The sequence below is a fragment of the Ambystoma mexicanum genome, chromosome 11, assembly GCF_040938575.1.
Source record: "Ambystoma mexicanum isolate Mex_15411 chromosome 11, UKY_AmexF1_1, whole genome shotgun sequence".
Taxonomy (NCBI): Eukaryota; Metazoa; Chordata; class Amphibia; order Caudata; family Ambystomatidae; genus Ambystoma; species Ambystoma mexicanum.
The window spans coordinates 259,627,346-259,643,285 of NC_090934.1; the positions used below are offsets into that span (position 1 = coordinate 259,627,346).

The 15,940-nt window shown below is 46.6% G+C and overlaps 1 protein-coding gene across 6 annotated transcripts in view; it reads right to left on the reverse strand.

The window, feature by feature from the left end:
* TRNAU1AP (tRNA selenocysteine 1 associated protein 1) overlaps positions 1-15,940 on the reverse strand; it is a 403,393-nt gene that overhangs the window by 42,214 nt on the left and 345,239 nt on the right. For all 6 annotated transcript variants that reach the window (XM_069622982.1, XM_069622981.1, XM_069622985.1 and 3 more), the window contains one exon: positions 175-208. In XM_069622982.1, coding sequence (XP_069479083.1) covers positions 175-208 — 34 coding nt within the window. The remainder of the gene's footprint in view (positions 1-174; positions 209-15,940) is intronic.

Consider the following 15,940-nt stretch of genomic DNA (forward strand, 5'->3'; position numbering starts at 1 on the left):
ATGTTGCAGTGGTGGCATGCAGCTTAATTTTGGAATCCCCAGACTAAGGTTTACATTTCAAGACAGGAAAATGAACAGTCATCCATTGCGAGCACATTCAATATTCCCAGAACATCATTTCATTTTGTCCACTCAGTTGCAGGATTCAAGAAACAGTCTGAAGTCATACTTTACCTTCTAAAGCATCATCGGCAACTTCTTCTGGGAACTGTAATGCAAGAGAAGAACAGTTAATGCCACCCCAGCAGAGCTGCACAAACGTCTTATATACAAAGGTAAACTACTGTTTCTTCTAACCAAAAATCAAAGAATCAGCAAAGCACACTGTATAACAAAGTACAGCGAAACGTGGGAAAGCTCTAAAAAGGTTTGGAGTTATGGAGGACAAGTATAAGGAAGAAGTTAGTTGGATTTAACTTGGCTATTGAGCATTGGTGTGCTTCATAGATTCACATGATGTTAGCATATACCCAGTCATCAGGCTGGGAATCCTCTAACGTTACATTTCATTGAAAACTAGAAACCACATTCACTTTCAGGGTATACAATAAGCAGTGCTGCATAGCAATTTACTATGCAATTCTGTAGGTTTGCTAATTAAATGGACACTTGCGTAGCAAAGCTAGCTATTTAAGTTACCCTGTTCAATGAAAGCACAGCTCACCCAACTTCCCACTCTCCGCCCTCTTTTCTTTGTTCACTGCAAGTTCAAAGGGGGTAATGGAGAGAGAGTGCAGCTGTAATCATCTCCTCCACTCTTAAATGCCAAAGTCCTGTGTGGGAGTGCTAGGCAAGATTTTATTTTCTTCAAATAATTGCAAACCAGAAGTAAATCGGGATGATACTTTTATTAAGTTAACTATATCCTGTCTGGCCAAGACCAGCATGCGTTCGCTTTATTACTTTTAAGAGACAGTCATGCAATTCCATTCCTAAAAAGTTAAGTTGTTACATAATGTATAATTACAGTATTCATACTGTAAAACACTGAATTGCCTCCATGTTTAAAGCAAAGTTTAGGTTACTGTATCTAAATATCAAAGTGTCAACAATGCTTCATTTTTTGGGAAAGACGCATCATATTGATGGGTGAACACTCCTTAAAATATACATGATCACACTGCCAAATGGTTTTGATGGCAAACTTAGTTCTGTGACCTGTTGGTTGCATTCATCTGCGACACTGGTGCACAACGCATAAGCTGATCCCATGCTCCTTGACATTCTATCTCATCACTCTGTTGCCTTATACCAGCTACCATGAAAGTGTGATGGCATCAAACTACAATATCCCACCTAGTTGCTCAGTTCTCGGACTGCTACACCATCCACTCTTAGTCTCTTATTCTCTTCCATCTTACATAACAAATACACAAAGTTAACTAGATGTTTACGCAATGTAGTGATCAATAGTTCCATCCAGTCTATACATCTACAGATCTACTGCAATACCATATACACTGTAGTTCGCCGCCAAAGATCCCTTTACTCTATGATTAGAATTGTATTAAATATAAGTACCTATAGGAGAGAGAGATGGCTAGACTGTTTACAGAGCCTTCTTATCCTTTCTATTTGGGTCCATTCATGCAGCTAACCTTTACATTTTACAGACACTCATCCAGAGCTTGCAAAATCTGCTCGTCCACTCACATACTTGAGGAGAATACCATTTAGATGGGATGTTTGAAACTTTTTAGCATTTACTTTGTTTGCAGTAAATGTCAAATGAAAGTGTCACTTTGCATGGCTGGCCTCTGTGTAGCAGCAGTGTGGCAAACAAAGGTGGACTGTGGTAACGGGCCCCATTTTACAAAAAGTGCATTTACATTTTGTATCATCCGTTGCCATGGGGCATTTCTCTTAGGTCGAGTAGGTAAAGCATAAATTACTCAATCGTATTTCTGATGCTTGTTATCTGCTTAGATTCACATGCTTTGCATAGGCGGACATCCAGTGGGAGTTGCAGAGTATTGCACATGATGTTTTTTTTAAGTTCGAAAAGGAATGTCGACAGGGCGCGACTGTAGTACTATCCCCAGTGTGACGTACCCTGTACACATGTTACCTCGCGTCAAGGTTCCTCTGATCATTTTCTTCCACCATCGTCGCTAGTTGTATATTCACAGAGTCCGTAGCAGAAAGATACTTTAGGAGTTAATTCCATCTAAACTTCTGTTGTCGGTGATCGACACTTTTTGGATGGCTGATACAGTTGCAGGGCCAACGGAAGTTTAAAAAATTTGCAAGGCCCGACTCCTCTCACTAATGTCTTACTTCAGCGGCACACAAAAAAAAAAGCTGTATGTGGCTCATTTTATGTCTTGGGTACAAATAACCTGTGGGTGCATTACAAATAGGAGTACAACATGGCTAATCAAATGGATTTGTTTGCTAATCAAGAAGATTTAATGAGCAAACTCTGCTAATCAACTGTTGAAAATGAATTTATGCCTTGACTTTAGTGTTCTCTCAGAGTTGTTCTATATCATTTACCCTGTAATCAACAGGCAGCGCCTCCCTTAGTTCCTTCCTGGGAGATCAGCTTCAGATTCGTATGCGCATAGTGCAAAGATGAGCCACATGCAAATCTATGAAAGGGACCACTGCAGGAGAACAGAGTTACAGGCACGTAACATTCCTTCTTCAGCATTGGATCGTTCATACATTCACGTTGTCAGGATAGATTACAAAGTACCAGCAAGCATGGTCAAGCAAGAACAATGCGAGAAAGATGGCTCACCTTAGGTGAACAGGGAAAGTAGGTCTGCTTATTCAACCCTGAACTCCACAGCAGTATTTCTTTCAAAGCAGTAAAAGTTGGTGAAGGTGTGTGTAGACCTCCACGTGGCTGCTCTTCAGATGTCCGCAAGTGGCACCCCTGCTAAGAGAGCAGTGATGGATGAGACCGCTCTCGTTAAAGAGTGCTCGGGATGACCTGGAAGTAGCCTGTTAGCAAGTTGGTGGCAAAGTGATATACAAGCACAGAGCCATCTGGAAATGGAAGACTTAGGGAAGCCTTTCCAGTAGTAGCAGAACCAAATGCAAAAAAACAGCTGCAAGGAATTTCGAATGGTTTCATCTGATCAATATATTACATCAGCGTTAGGGAGTTTTACATAAGTTGCATGCCTGCCTTAGGTGATAGGGTTGTTCCTCTTAGGTTTAGCCTGAACTACCCACAGGTCTGGTAGTATGGCTGAGCAGCCAGGCTTAGTCTAGGAGGAGAAGGGCTGTAGTGATGTGCACAGCACTTATAGCTTACACTTCGGTCAAGCAAACACAGATATACTAGAAGTTATATAAAAATAGTGATTTATTTTATATACACCAAGGATAACATTTAAGTAAGGTAAGTACTATCAAACAGTAGCATTAAACACAGAATACCTGAAATATTCAAAGAATCACAATACTTTAGAACTTTTGTAATGGAACATGAAAAGTAGCAGAAACCTCTGAAACAAGTATGATATGATATCATAGTTTATTTATATCGCGCCCATACACAAGTTTTTCAGGGCATGAGGAGGCAAGGGAGGGGTAGAAGGGTCTTACTAGGCCCAGTGACATTGAGAACACGCAAGACCGCATGGGAGGGGAAGGGGGACAGTGCAAGGGGAGGAGGAGGAGTGGAAAGTGCTGAACACGTGATGAAATAACAAGTAGTGCGGCCAGCAGGTAGCAAGTGCAATAATTAAGGCGCAGACAGTGAGTGTCCGATAAGTAAAGGTAAGGGGACTGCAGATACAGACGCAAGTGCAAGGGATGCCAGGAGGCAGTGCGGGTGGGCTGGTATCTGGGCCCCCAAGTACAGAGGGTAGCCAGGAGCCCAGTGCAGAAAAAGACGAGATCAGCAGTGGAGAAGAAGAGAGAAGGCAGAAGCAAAGAGGAAGGTCTTGAGGTGCTTCTGGAACCGAAGATGGTTCTCCTCCAGCTTCAGAGGGGCAGAGAGGCTGTTCCAGAGGTAGGCCTCAGCCGAAGACAGATCTACCGCCAACTTGTTGCTTGGAGAAGCGACTGACCCTGAGGTAGAGGAGCGAAGAGCTTGAGTAGGAAGGTATTTCTGGAGGAAGAGTTGAAGGTATAGAGGACCCAGGCCCCAGACGGCCTTGTGGACAATGCAGAGGGTCTTGAATTTAATCCTTGTAGCCACTGGGAACCATTGTAGAGATTTCAGGGCTGAAGATACGATCCCTGGGCTTGAGGCCAAGGACAAGTCTTGCAGTCCAGTTCTGGATAAGTTGCAGGGGGCGGAGAGTAGAGAGGCAGATTTAGAAAGAGGCTGTGGCAGTAGTCCAGCCTAGAGAGAACTGAAGCTCTAGAGACAGTGAGTTTCTGGGGGAGGGAGAGGAAAGGAAGAATACTAGAATTTAGACCAACTTGTATAACATTAGTTAACCCCTGCTTAGCCAATCTTAGGAAGTCCAATCCTATCCTAGGTGAGTCTCACAGAATCAAAAGGGAAGGGAGGGGGCGGCACTGGTGGTCTAATGACCAAGGGCTGAGGGAGAAAGGGCAGATAAGCAGTGGACAAGGCAGTCTATGAAGATTTCTACGGGGGTACAGGTGAGTATCTGTAAGGTTTCTTTGGTAAGAAACACAATGGGTTGTACACCACAATGCAGCTCATTGTAGGCCTGAGAGTGCACGCAAGTAACAGCTTAACTGCAACCCTCCGAAGCACAGGAACAACAAAGCAGGCCCCAGGTAAATATCATGGGCTGAAAAGCACCTTATGAACGAAGAAGCTGTTGCAGCAAGGTCCCCAAGGAGAGGTGACAGACCCGGTTCAGGATTCTTGCCCTTGGCGACTGAAGAAACTAAACTGGCGATTGATCTGGAAGTTGCTCTCGGGTAATTGGACCCCTATCAGAAGACCTTCATGGTACTGGCTCGTTGGTGCCTTTTTCAAGGCTCGGTTGAAGACGGTTGTCGTGTGGCAGAGTTTGCACCCTTTCTCGGTTCTCGTCTCGGCTAAGGGGACTTTCAAGAGCAGCAGATTTAGTCACTGGAGGTCCAGAAGGATTCCTACCAAGTTTCAGACAAAACCGATCTTCAGAAGAGATTGCACCGCAAAATGGCACAGGACCCTGGGCATTGAGGAATTGCAGGTCGTGGAGGTTGCAGCTCGTCCAGGGATTGCACAAAATGCAGTTCATCTTGGGACTGGTTAGGCCCACCAGTCCATAGAAGGAAGTCTGCTTCAGGGCTTCTCTGTCGCACAGAAGTTGAGGTTGGGACTGCAGTGGTTTCTCAGATGGCTCCGACAGTCGCTGGAAGAGGCTGCGGTTGTTCTTTGTCAGATCTTCAGTTCCAGTAGTCGACTGAGTTTCTGCTCCAGGACGCTCGCCTTTTATGCGGTAAAGCTGAGTCCAGCAATCACCAGACATGTATTCATTCAACCTTTTGAGGGGTGAGGGGGTTATTGTCCAATGGGGACAGTCAGTCTTCCAGCACAAACTAGTTCCAGGCAGGCACACTGCAGGACAAAGATCAGCTTCTCTAAGGCACATTGTAAAAGTAACTAAAAGCCATTATATGAAAAGATGACAAACCTTACATACCTGAAATTGTCTATGTTGCTTGTATCTGCTTAAGATTTGCATGCTTTGCATAGGCCGTGGTTGGCGTGTAGTATTAGATGACATTTTTAAAATCGAAAAGGGACGTCGACGGGGTGTGTCTGTAATACTATACGATCCCCTACTGTGACATGTACTGTACCCATGGTCCTTTACACGTTGAGGTCCTCAGATTGTTTTAATTTCTGTCCTGAGGTTGCATGAAGTGTAGGTGTGAAGAGCTGCATGTTTATGTAGCTGCTACTACCAACAAGGGGAGGAAGAGTGGGTGCACGCACGCGCATCTATATAGATACAAGCAACAGAAAGACAATTTGAAATATGTGATGTTTGTCTTCCAAGGCTTGTGAATCTCCTTAGAATCACATGCTTTGCACAGACTAGCGTGCGGTTCCCAGAGGAGGTGGGTTGTTAGAAGGAACAGAGGCAAAAAGATGTTTTAACACTGCCTGTCCCACTAGGGAGTCACACTCTGCTTGTGTGTCAACACAGTATTGTTGAGTGAATGTATGAACTGAACTCCATGTAGCTGCTCTAAAGATTGCTTCCAAATGATCATTGGCAATCAAGGCTAAAGTGGCAGCAGTACTAAGTCTTTAGTGTGCTCCAGGTGGAAAATGTACTTCTTTGTTAGCTAACCTGTAACACCGCCCCATACATGTAACTATCCATTTAGAAACAGCTGTCTTTGAGAAAGGGTCCACTTCTCTTCTGCAAGCTAGTGAAATGAAAAATCGGTCAATTTTCCTTATTATCTTGAAAAAACGCTGGCAGGTAAATCAATTGGTTGACATCCAACTTGGAAATGAACTTTGGTGCAAAACGTGGGTGTGTTCAAGACTACCTTGTTCTTATGTACTGGGACAAAAGGCTCTGAAATGGACAATGCCTGGAGCTCACTTACCCTTCTTATTGAGGTGATCGCTATAAGAAAAGCATCTTTATAAGTGAGATCCCTGAGGCTGCTTAATGCATAAGGTCAAAAAAGGGGGACCCACGAGCTTACTATGTTTAAATCCCATTGTCGGAGTGGGTTTGTAATCGGGGGATACAACACCTTAACCTCTTCCATGAAGGCTTTCACGACTAGAATGTTCTACCGCGAAACGTTGCTGTGTGATGTGTATGCCGAAAGTGCAGCTAAATGGACTTTTAAGGAATTGAAACAAGATCCGAGTCCAACGAGTGAAATAGACATTCACACCGGGGAAGGGCACTTGGCCAACAGCAGGTGAGGAGACACAAGCCCTGCCTGCTGTCCCAGCCCCCAGCCCCACACGAGGCCCTTCTGAGGGTAGTGCTTTTTAAAAAAACATTTTTATTTTTAAAATGGCATGGCAACAGGGAGCCTCTCCCTGTCACCTCCCCACCCCCTCCACTTATCTGCTGGACCGGAGCATTGTGCTCCGGTTCCGTAGCGCCTCCCTTCCGACCGCATCCATATGGGATACACTGCTCACCGTAATCGTATTTACGGTGCTTGTACCTGCTTACATTCATATCATCTGCATAGACCGACATCTAGTGGAAGTCGCACAGTATTACAAGATTTGATTTTTGAAAACAGACGCCAACAGGGCGTGATTAGTAATACTATACATAGTGTGACGTGTACTGTACCTATGGTCCTTCATGCGTCAAGGCCCCTCAGATTGTTTCTCACCTGAGGTTGCATGAAGTATAGCCTGATTACAGATGTAAAGCAGAAACAGAAAACCCCAGAAAAACATCTCTGTGCCTTCTACTCCAGTAGGGGAGAAAGTGTGGGCGCATGTGAATCTAAGCAGATACAAGCACCAGAAATGTGATTACGGTGAGTAATGTATCCCTTCTGGAGCTTGTGGATCTACTTAGATCACATGCTCTGCATAGATTAGCGAGCAGTATCTGGAGAAGGAGGGGGAAGTTAGAAGGTACAGCAGCATGTTTTAGGATCGATTGTCCCAGCTATGAATCCGCTTTAGAATGTGCGTCAATGCAGTAATGTGTGAACGTATGGATGGAACTCCATGCAGCAGCTTTGCATATAGCGCCTAGAGGGACGTTTACAATGAAAGCTAAGGTAGCCCCTGTACCTCTGGTAGAGAGTGCCCTTGGTGTAAAAGGTAGAACCTTTTTGGATAGGAATAGCAGAGTTGTATGCATCTGACTATCCATCGGGAGATGGCGCCCTTTGATATGCAATCGCCTTCACTACCAGGTGCTATGGAAACAAACAAAAAAAAAAGCTGTCCGTTTTCCTTAGGGTTTTCTTTCACATAGTACAAGAGCGCCCTCTGCACATCAAGTGTATGGAGGCTTCTTTCTGCTGAGTTTGAAGGATTCTGAAAGAAGGTGGGAAGTTCTATGAACTGTTTTACATGGAACTTTGAAATTAATTTGGGTGAAAACCTAGGATGTGTTTGGAGGACAACCTTGTCCTTGTGTATGATGAAAAAGGGATCTTGTACCAATCAAACCTGTAGCTCACTGACTCATCTTATTGAGGTGATAGGCTACCAGGAATGCAGTTTTATAGGTAAGATGCTTTAGGCTAGCCTTGTGCATAGGCTCAAAGGGTGGCCCCAAGAGCTTGGAGAGCACAACATTGAGACCCCAACCCGCGGGAGGGTTGCAAATCGGGGGGTATAGCCTCTTTACCCCTTCCATGAATGCCTTGATGATAGGGACTTTCCACCAGGACACCTTGTTCTGTGAAGTGGTGTAAGCCGATAGGGCCACCAGATGTACCTTTAAGGAATTGAACAGTAGGCCGGAGTCGTAAGTTAAGCATGTAGTGTAGAATGTTAGCTGGAGACCATTCTAATGGGTTTAGTGACTGATGTGCACCATATCACGAATCTTTTCCACTTATTAAAATAACAGTGCCTGGTGTTGGGTTTTCGTGTCTTCTTGAGGATAGCCATACACCTTTGTGGAAGGTTTAAGTGGCCAAACTATGACTTCAGGAGCCAAGTTCATTAATTTTGGGCGTGGGTGGAGGGCTGCCCCCTTGTGTTGTGTCAACATGTTGTACGGGCACAGGAGCTTAATTGGGGCACACATCGCCAGTTTGAGCAGATGTGGAAATCAAAGCTGCCTCACCCACATAGGAGCAACCAGGATTAGGGTTACTAGTTCCAGGTGCATCTTGTGCACTATACTGCTCAGGAGTGGTGTGTGGGGCTGGGGGGTAAGCGTAAGCTAATTTACCTGACCAGTTAATTCCCAAGGCGTTCCCCTTTATACCCTGGCTGGGGAAACCTGAACTGGGCATTGAGCGTTTAGCTTTTTGGCGAACAAGTCAAGTGGGGGGTGACCCCCATAGTGAGAATATTCCATCTGGAATATCTGTCGAGTTGCCACTTGTGTTCTTCTGGTAGAGGGGAACTGCTTAACATGTCTGCCAGACAACTGAGTTCCCCTGGAACATGTTGGGATGTTCGAAACATGTTCCACTTGAATGCCCACCTCCATATCATCTGGGATAGCTTGGAGAGACTTCGAGAGTGTGTCCCTCCCTGCTTGTTCAGATAGAACATGGCCATGGTGCTGTCTGTGATGACCTGCACGGTCTGACCCTTTCTGAAAAGCTTCAAGGGATTGAGGACTCAAGAGCTCCAGGAAGTTGATGCATCTTTGGCAGTGGCAAGTGTCCACTGTCCGTGGGCCGTGTGGTGGAGGTAGTGTGCCCCCCCCCAACCGGCGAGTGAGGCGTCTGTAGTCGGGATCGCTTGGGCTGGTGGAGCGCAAAAAGGTTTTCCCTTTAACCAGTGGTCCTTGGACCACCAGCGAAGAGCCTGAACCAGGGTTACTGCAAAACAACCACTAGATCATCCCACTGTCTGCTTGCCTGAGACCACTGTTTCGCTAACCATTCCTGCATTGGACTCCCGTGAGGAACTAAATAAATGCAAGAGGACATCATCCATAGCAAGCGCATTGCTTTGCGTACAGTTATCTGGCGACCAACCTTGTATTGAGGTACCTGCAGCGCATATTTTGTACTCTCTCGCTTTGAGTCTAGAATAGCCCCCAGAAATTGTTTTGTCTGGAGATTAGACTTTATTTTTTCTTGTTGATGGAGAAACCCAGATTGAAAAAGGAGTTCTGTAGTTTTTTGCGTATTTACTCTGCCAATTTGAGGAGATTCCCCAGTGATCAGCCAGTCGTCCAGATAAGGGTATGATGGGGTGAACTTTCTGCACAGGTGTGCTGCCACTACTGCGAGCACCCTGGGGAACACTCTTGGTGCTGAGGCCATGACGAATGGGAGTATTTTGAACTGGTAGTGTACTGCCACCATCTTGAAACTCAGGTATTTTCTGTGCACATGGTGCATTGAAATATGAAAGTATGCATCTTTCATGTCCAATGTCGCCATGTAGTCCCCGCTCCCCCATTTCAGGAGTGGAATCACCATCTGGAGCGTGGTCATACGAAACTTCTGTGGTTTGACATACTTGGTTGCGGGGGCGCAGATCTAGTACTGGGCGCATGGTAAGGTATTTTTTGGCACAAGGAAGTTGAATAGATACCCTTGTTTACCTGGTTCTCGGGGACGATTTCTATTGCGTTCTTCGAGCAGCGTCTTTATTTCCTCCAGCAGTATGGCTGTTTCTTCTGCTGTTAGTTATTTCTGTCTTGGCGGGCGGTAAGGTGGTTTCTGAATCAACTCGAGGCAGTACCCGCCCTCTACAGTGGACAACACCCATTTGTCCGATGTTATGCCCTCCCATGCGTGGGTGAATTGACAGAGTGAGCCTACTACTGGAGTTTCATGGGAGAGGACCTGAAACGGCGTATCATTGTTTGGGAGGGGCTGAGCCTCTCCCAGGTGAGGTTCTGCCTCTTTCGTGGCCTCTTATTCCCTCTTTGAAAGCTGGTTGAGGAACTCTGGCTTTGAGACTGGTTCCAAGACGAGGACTGTCCTCCCTGATAGTAGCCCAAGGAACGTTGACCGCTCTGTCCCCGAAATCTTTTTGCATTTGGGGAACGCCCTTGGGAATAAGGTTGGTTAGTCAGCTGCCCAAGGGACTAAAGAGGGTCATACTCGTCCTTGCCACTCTTCAGGGCGTACTCTGCTGACCTTACCGAATAGGACGTTTGGCTCTACTGGCATGTTCAGGTGGTTTGCTTGGGTCTCCAGCTTAAACCCCGACTGCCTAAGCCAGGCATGACGCTTAATGAGGTACCCTTCAGGTATGATGCGTCCCGTGTTGTCCGCTGCATCAAGGTTGTTCAGGATGCAGCTTGAGACTGAAGTAGCTGGGCCTTCAGTGGTTCTGGAACAGCCTGTAGGTGTTCAAGCTCGTCCCATTTGTGGAAGCTGTCACTAGCGAACAAGGTTGTGTTGTTAGCAATTCTTGTTTGGTACGCTGCAGAGGAAGCTACCTTTCTCCCAAATGTTTACATCTTTTTACTCTCATTATCTGGTGGGGCCTCTGCCGATGCCAAACTACCAGAGAATCTGTTTTGAGCTGGGCCCTGATGTACAGGGGATCACACCGCGCCTTAACACCTTTTCTATTCTTGGGTGGACGGTCTTGTAAGACTGGGTGTTAAGAGGGATGGTTGAATACGTCTCTGTACTGATTGCAAGAGAGGTGTGACTTGTGTGGCAGCCTTTTCGTCCCCCAGAAGGTTTTCCACAAAGTCCTTATCCACTTGGGTTTCTTCAGTGTCAATGTTGAAATGTTGTGCCGCCTTCAGTAACAATTTGTTATACTGTAGTTGGTTGTCAACTGGCGAGTCTGCAACCGGCTGGTCCTGGTCGGGTGACTGTACTACATAAAATGTCATCAACTTCTGTCTTGATCCTGGTTATAGAGAGCCCCCTGAGATCCTGTTTTGTCCTAATAATATGGGTCTTGCAATAGGTTTTGATACTGAGAGCCGTCTTGGGGTGCCGAGGCCGGAGTGCCTAGAGCAGAGGTGCTGGGCTGTGGCTCAAGGCAGGATTTCTTGGCAGGGGGTGGCTCTACTGATGCCCCTAGCTATGAGGAATCTCTGAGTACTATCAACTGATCTGGGTGTGTCTCCATAAAGTCCGCGAAACAGGACATTCGGCCCGAACATCTTGTTAAATTGTTCTGGTGTAAAATGACACTATAGTGGGAAGCCACAGATGACAGACCCCTGGGAAGGGTGACATCTTTAGTAGAGGTGCTTTTTGTGGGAAGGCAGTCTTTATGGCGCATAGAAGACTGTCTGGGTGGTCGCGGGACTTAATGGCATCGAAGTTGTGTTTTCTCGGTGACCTTGCCTTTAGAAGAGAGGCGCCAACATGCTTTTGAAATATCGTTTGTATATTCTGCGCCATTTTAGGAGACGCTGAGATGCCTTTCAATGCCTGTTTTGTGGCATGCGAAAGGAGGGACTTTTTTATATGCTATGTCTGAACCGACTTTTGCTTTCGGGAGCTGTCAACAGGTGAAAGCGTGAGCAATGGCCCAGAGGTCAGTGAGGAACATGAGGTTTTATCCCCGGTCACTCCATTGGGTCTCGATGCTGTCTTCGAGAGTCAGCCGTGGGGCAAGTCCTTAGCATGTTTATGCGGTTTAGAGTGATAGCTTCGAATGCAAAAGCATTAAAAAAAATGCATTGGGGTGGTCCCCCTTAACCCCTGTTTTTTTACTCCTTAAAACCCATTATAATAAAAATAACACCTTTAAAAAAAATTCTTTTGCATTTGATGCTTTTGCATGCTATGCTTTGTATTCGATGGAATCACTGGATAGCGTTTATGCTGAAGTGTGCTGTGGCCGCTGAGTGTCTTCTCCATCACAGAACCACCTGTCTACTTCTCTGCACTTGGGGTCCAGACGGATCCCGATCGCCCTCGGCGTCACTCATGACTAACTACCATCGCTGGAGTCTTCTGTCACGTCTATGAAAGACTTGGCCTGAATAGCGTGAGTGGCCCAGCGTTTCGTCCGCCTTTCTTTTAGAGTTTTCGGCTGGAAAAGCCGGCAAGATTTGCAGTGCTTTTCGGCATGATCCCTCGGGAGACAGTGGCTGCACACGCAGTGCGTGTCTTTTCACAGACATTTATGACAGCAGGAGGGACAATTTAAATGGGGTTTTCTCAATTATGTACAAACAGGGCAGTTGGGCAAAAAGAGAAGAAGGGGGCGAATAGGATAAATATTCTCTGAAAGGAGTCAGTATAAAGAACCTCCCCCCTTTCACTACTGTACTGGGCTGAAGCCTGAAGAGGCCCGTAAGGCCACATCTGGGCGTCGATCGATCAGTCACTGACACTGTGGTTGTTCACCAAGAGCCGTCGAGTGGATGAGCAGCCGTGCAGTAAGGCGAAAAAAATAAAGTAAAGGAAGAAAAACTAACAATATAACTTTAGTAAATCAAAGGCATCAGCTTAGAAGAGAACTCCGCATTTGCGAGCGACTTCGATGGTGGAAATAAACTATTTGAGGGACCTCGACACGTGAAGGTCCACGAGTACAGTACACGTCACACTAGGGATAGTATTACTAATCACGCCCTGCCGATGTCCGTTGAGTTTCGAAAAAACAAATCTTGTAATACTCCTCCGCTTCCACTAGATGACGGACTATGCAGAGCATGTGATCTAAGCAGACCCACACGCTCCAGAAGAACAAGTTACTTCTTACCTTGTTAGGTTCTTTCGACGGGATGTTCCTCCGACGTAATCCTTATCTTTGATAATACGTTTCCAGCTTGCTGGCCTCGGAAATTTTTTCTGTAGAGGGCGCTGCGCGTCGACTTCCGCCGAGTCGATGTCCCTCGACGGCCACCGTATCGGCGCCGACGTCACCATGCCCATAAATAGCCATGCGCTGCGTCCGTTGCTCAGTTCCGTTTTGTAGCATAAGAAAAGTCATGCCTGAATTGGTTATTGACCTTGAAGGAGCGTAAACAGCAACCACAAGGGAAGTATTACTGCGGGGATGGATGGGAGGGGCGATAAGGAATACGTCGGAGGAACATCCCAGTCGAAAGAACGTTACAAGGTAAGAAGTAACTTGTTCTTCGAAGGGATTGTGTCCTCCGACGTATTCCTCATCTTTGATAGACTCCCTTAGCAGTGGCATGTAATTGGAGGTGGGAGTAAGAATGTTATCTATCCCTTTAGGGATGGACCAAACGCAATACGGCCTTGCCAAATCTGGTCTTTTGACTAGTGGAGGAATCCAGGTTGTAAAATTTTGTGAATGTATGTGCAGACGACCATGTGGCAGCTGCACATATGTCTCGGACCGTTACCCCTCTTTGGAGAGCCGAAGAGGCTGCAATACCCCTGGTTGAATGAGTCCTAAGATTTTGGGGTGGCTCTTTCCCTGCCAGTTTGTAACATTCCAGAATGGCCAAAATAATCCACCTGGAAATGGTTTGTTTTGTTATGGGTAGTCCCAACTTGTGACCGGAGTATCCTACAAACAGTTGGTCTGCTTGCCTGATCCTAGCCATTCTGCTGATGTAAAAGCTGAGAGCTCGCCTTGGGTCCAGCCTATGTAGCCTTTCTTCCTCTTTCCCCGGATGGGGAGGAGGGTAGAACGAAGGTAAGGTAATTTTCTGAGTAATATGAAATTCAGAAACCACCTTTGGGAGGAAATTAGGTTTCACCTGTAGGACAACTTTGTCCTTGTGGACAATTGTATGTGGGGGTTTACAGGAGAGAGCTTGTAGCTCGCTCACACTCCTAGCAGATGTTAGTGCTACCAATAGCACAGTTTTAAGCGTGAGAAATCTCAGCGAACAAGAGTGAAGTGGTTCGAATGGAGTGCCCATTAGGAAGATCAAGACTAAATTTAAGTCCCATAAGGGAACCTGGAATGGTTTTGGAGGATAAACCGTTAATCCCTTGAGAAATTGTATCACTAGAGGTAGTTTGAAATACGATGGTTCCTCCGCAGTGCGCTTGAAGATAGAAAGCGCTGCGAGATAGCCTTTTACAGTGCCAACTTGAAGGCCTGAGTTTGCCAAGTAGAATAGAAACGATAACACTGTTGGTGTACCACATGAAAAAGGGTCGATATTCTCTTCCCTATACCAGCTGCGGTATAAAGACTTTGTTGCTGGCCTTCTGGCCCAAAGCAACACCTCCATGACGTCATCAGGGAGATCCCAATCCTTGTACCTCACCCTTTCAGAAGCCAAGCGTGAAGGTTGAGGGTTCTGGTGTCTGGATGGAGAACCTGACCTCCCTTCTGCGAGAGAAGATTCTCTTTGAGTGGAAAACGGATTGGAGGGCAGATGGACATATCTAGAAGGTCCAGGTACCACGTTCTCCTGGCCCAGTCCGGGGCAATTAGGATCATGGTTTTCCGGAATATTCTCAACCTCCTGATCATTTGAAGAATAACAGGGACTGGTGGGAACGCGTAAAGGAGTGGAAACTCCCAGTCCACTACGAACGCGTCTCCTAGAGCTCCACTCGTGGGAGACTGTGCTCTGCCTGCTCAGAGCATCCGCTGTCAAGTTCTTCTCTCCGGCTAGGGGGACTGCCGATAGAGAGATTCCTTCCTGAATTGCCCAAAACCAGAGCTGTGTTGCCTCTCTGCACAGTGGCAGTGATCCTACGCCTCCTCTTTTGTTGAGGTAGTGCATGGCCACCGTGTTGTCTGTCATTATCAGGACATTTCTCCCCTGTACTGATGGCAGGAAAGCTTTCAGCGCTAGTCTGATCGCTCTCAGCTCCAATAGGTTGATGTGTAGTCTGGACTCCGATGGAGACCAACGACCGCTGATGGTCAAGTCGTTGGCATGGGCGCCCCACCCCGTGAGTGAGGCATCTGTGACTACTGTTATCTCCGGCCATGGTTGCCAAAACAGTTCTCCTTTCAAGATGTTCTCTGGATAGGCCCACCATTGAAGGTTGCGGGCTACTTTGTCCGGAATCCGGAGGAGATCTGCCATTCTCCCTGAGAATTGCGACCACCGAGTTCTCAGTGCCCACTGAAGGGATCTCATTCTCAGGCGAGCCTCTGGCACAAAGAAGATGCAGGATGCCATGAGGCCTAGCAACCTCAAAAAGTCAAAGGCTGGGAGACGTTGGGCATTTTGAAACTTGTTGAGCATCTGCAGAATATCTTGAGCCCTCACCTCTGGTGGCGAGGCTTTTCCCAGCAAAGTGTCCAGGACCGCTCTGATGAATTGGAGTCTCTGTGATGGTATCATCTGTGACTTCTTTAAATTGAGGGAGAAGCCCAGTTTGTGAAGGAAGTGGCAGATACTCTAGCTGGATCTAAGCTTGTTCCGAAGATACAGCCCTGATCAGCCAATCGTCCAGGTAGGGATAGACGTGGATCCCTTCCCTCCTTAGACTCGCAGCCACTACCGACATTAGCTTGGTGAAGACCCTCAGGGCGGAGGTCAGCCCAAATGGCAGAACT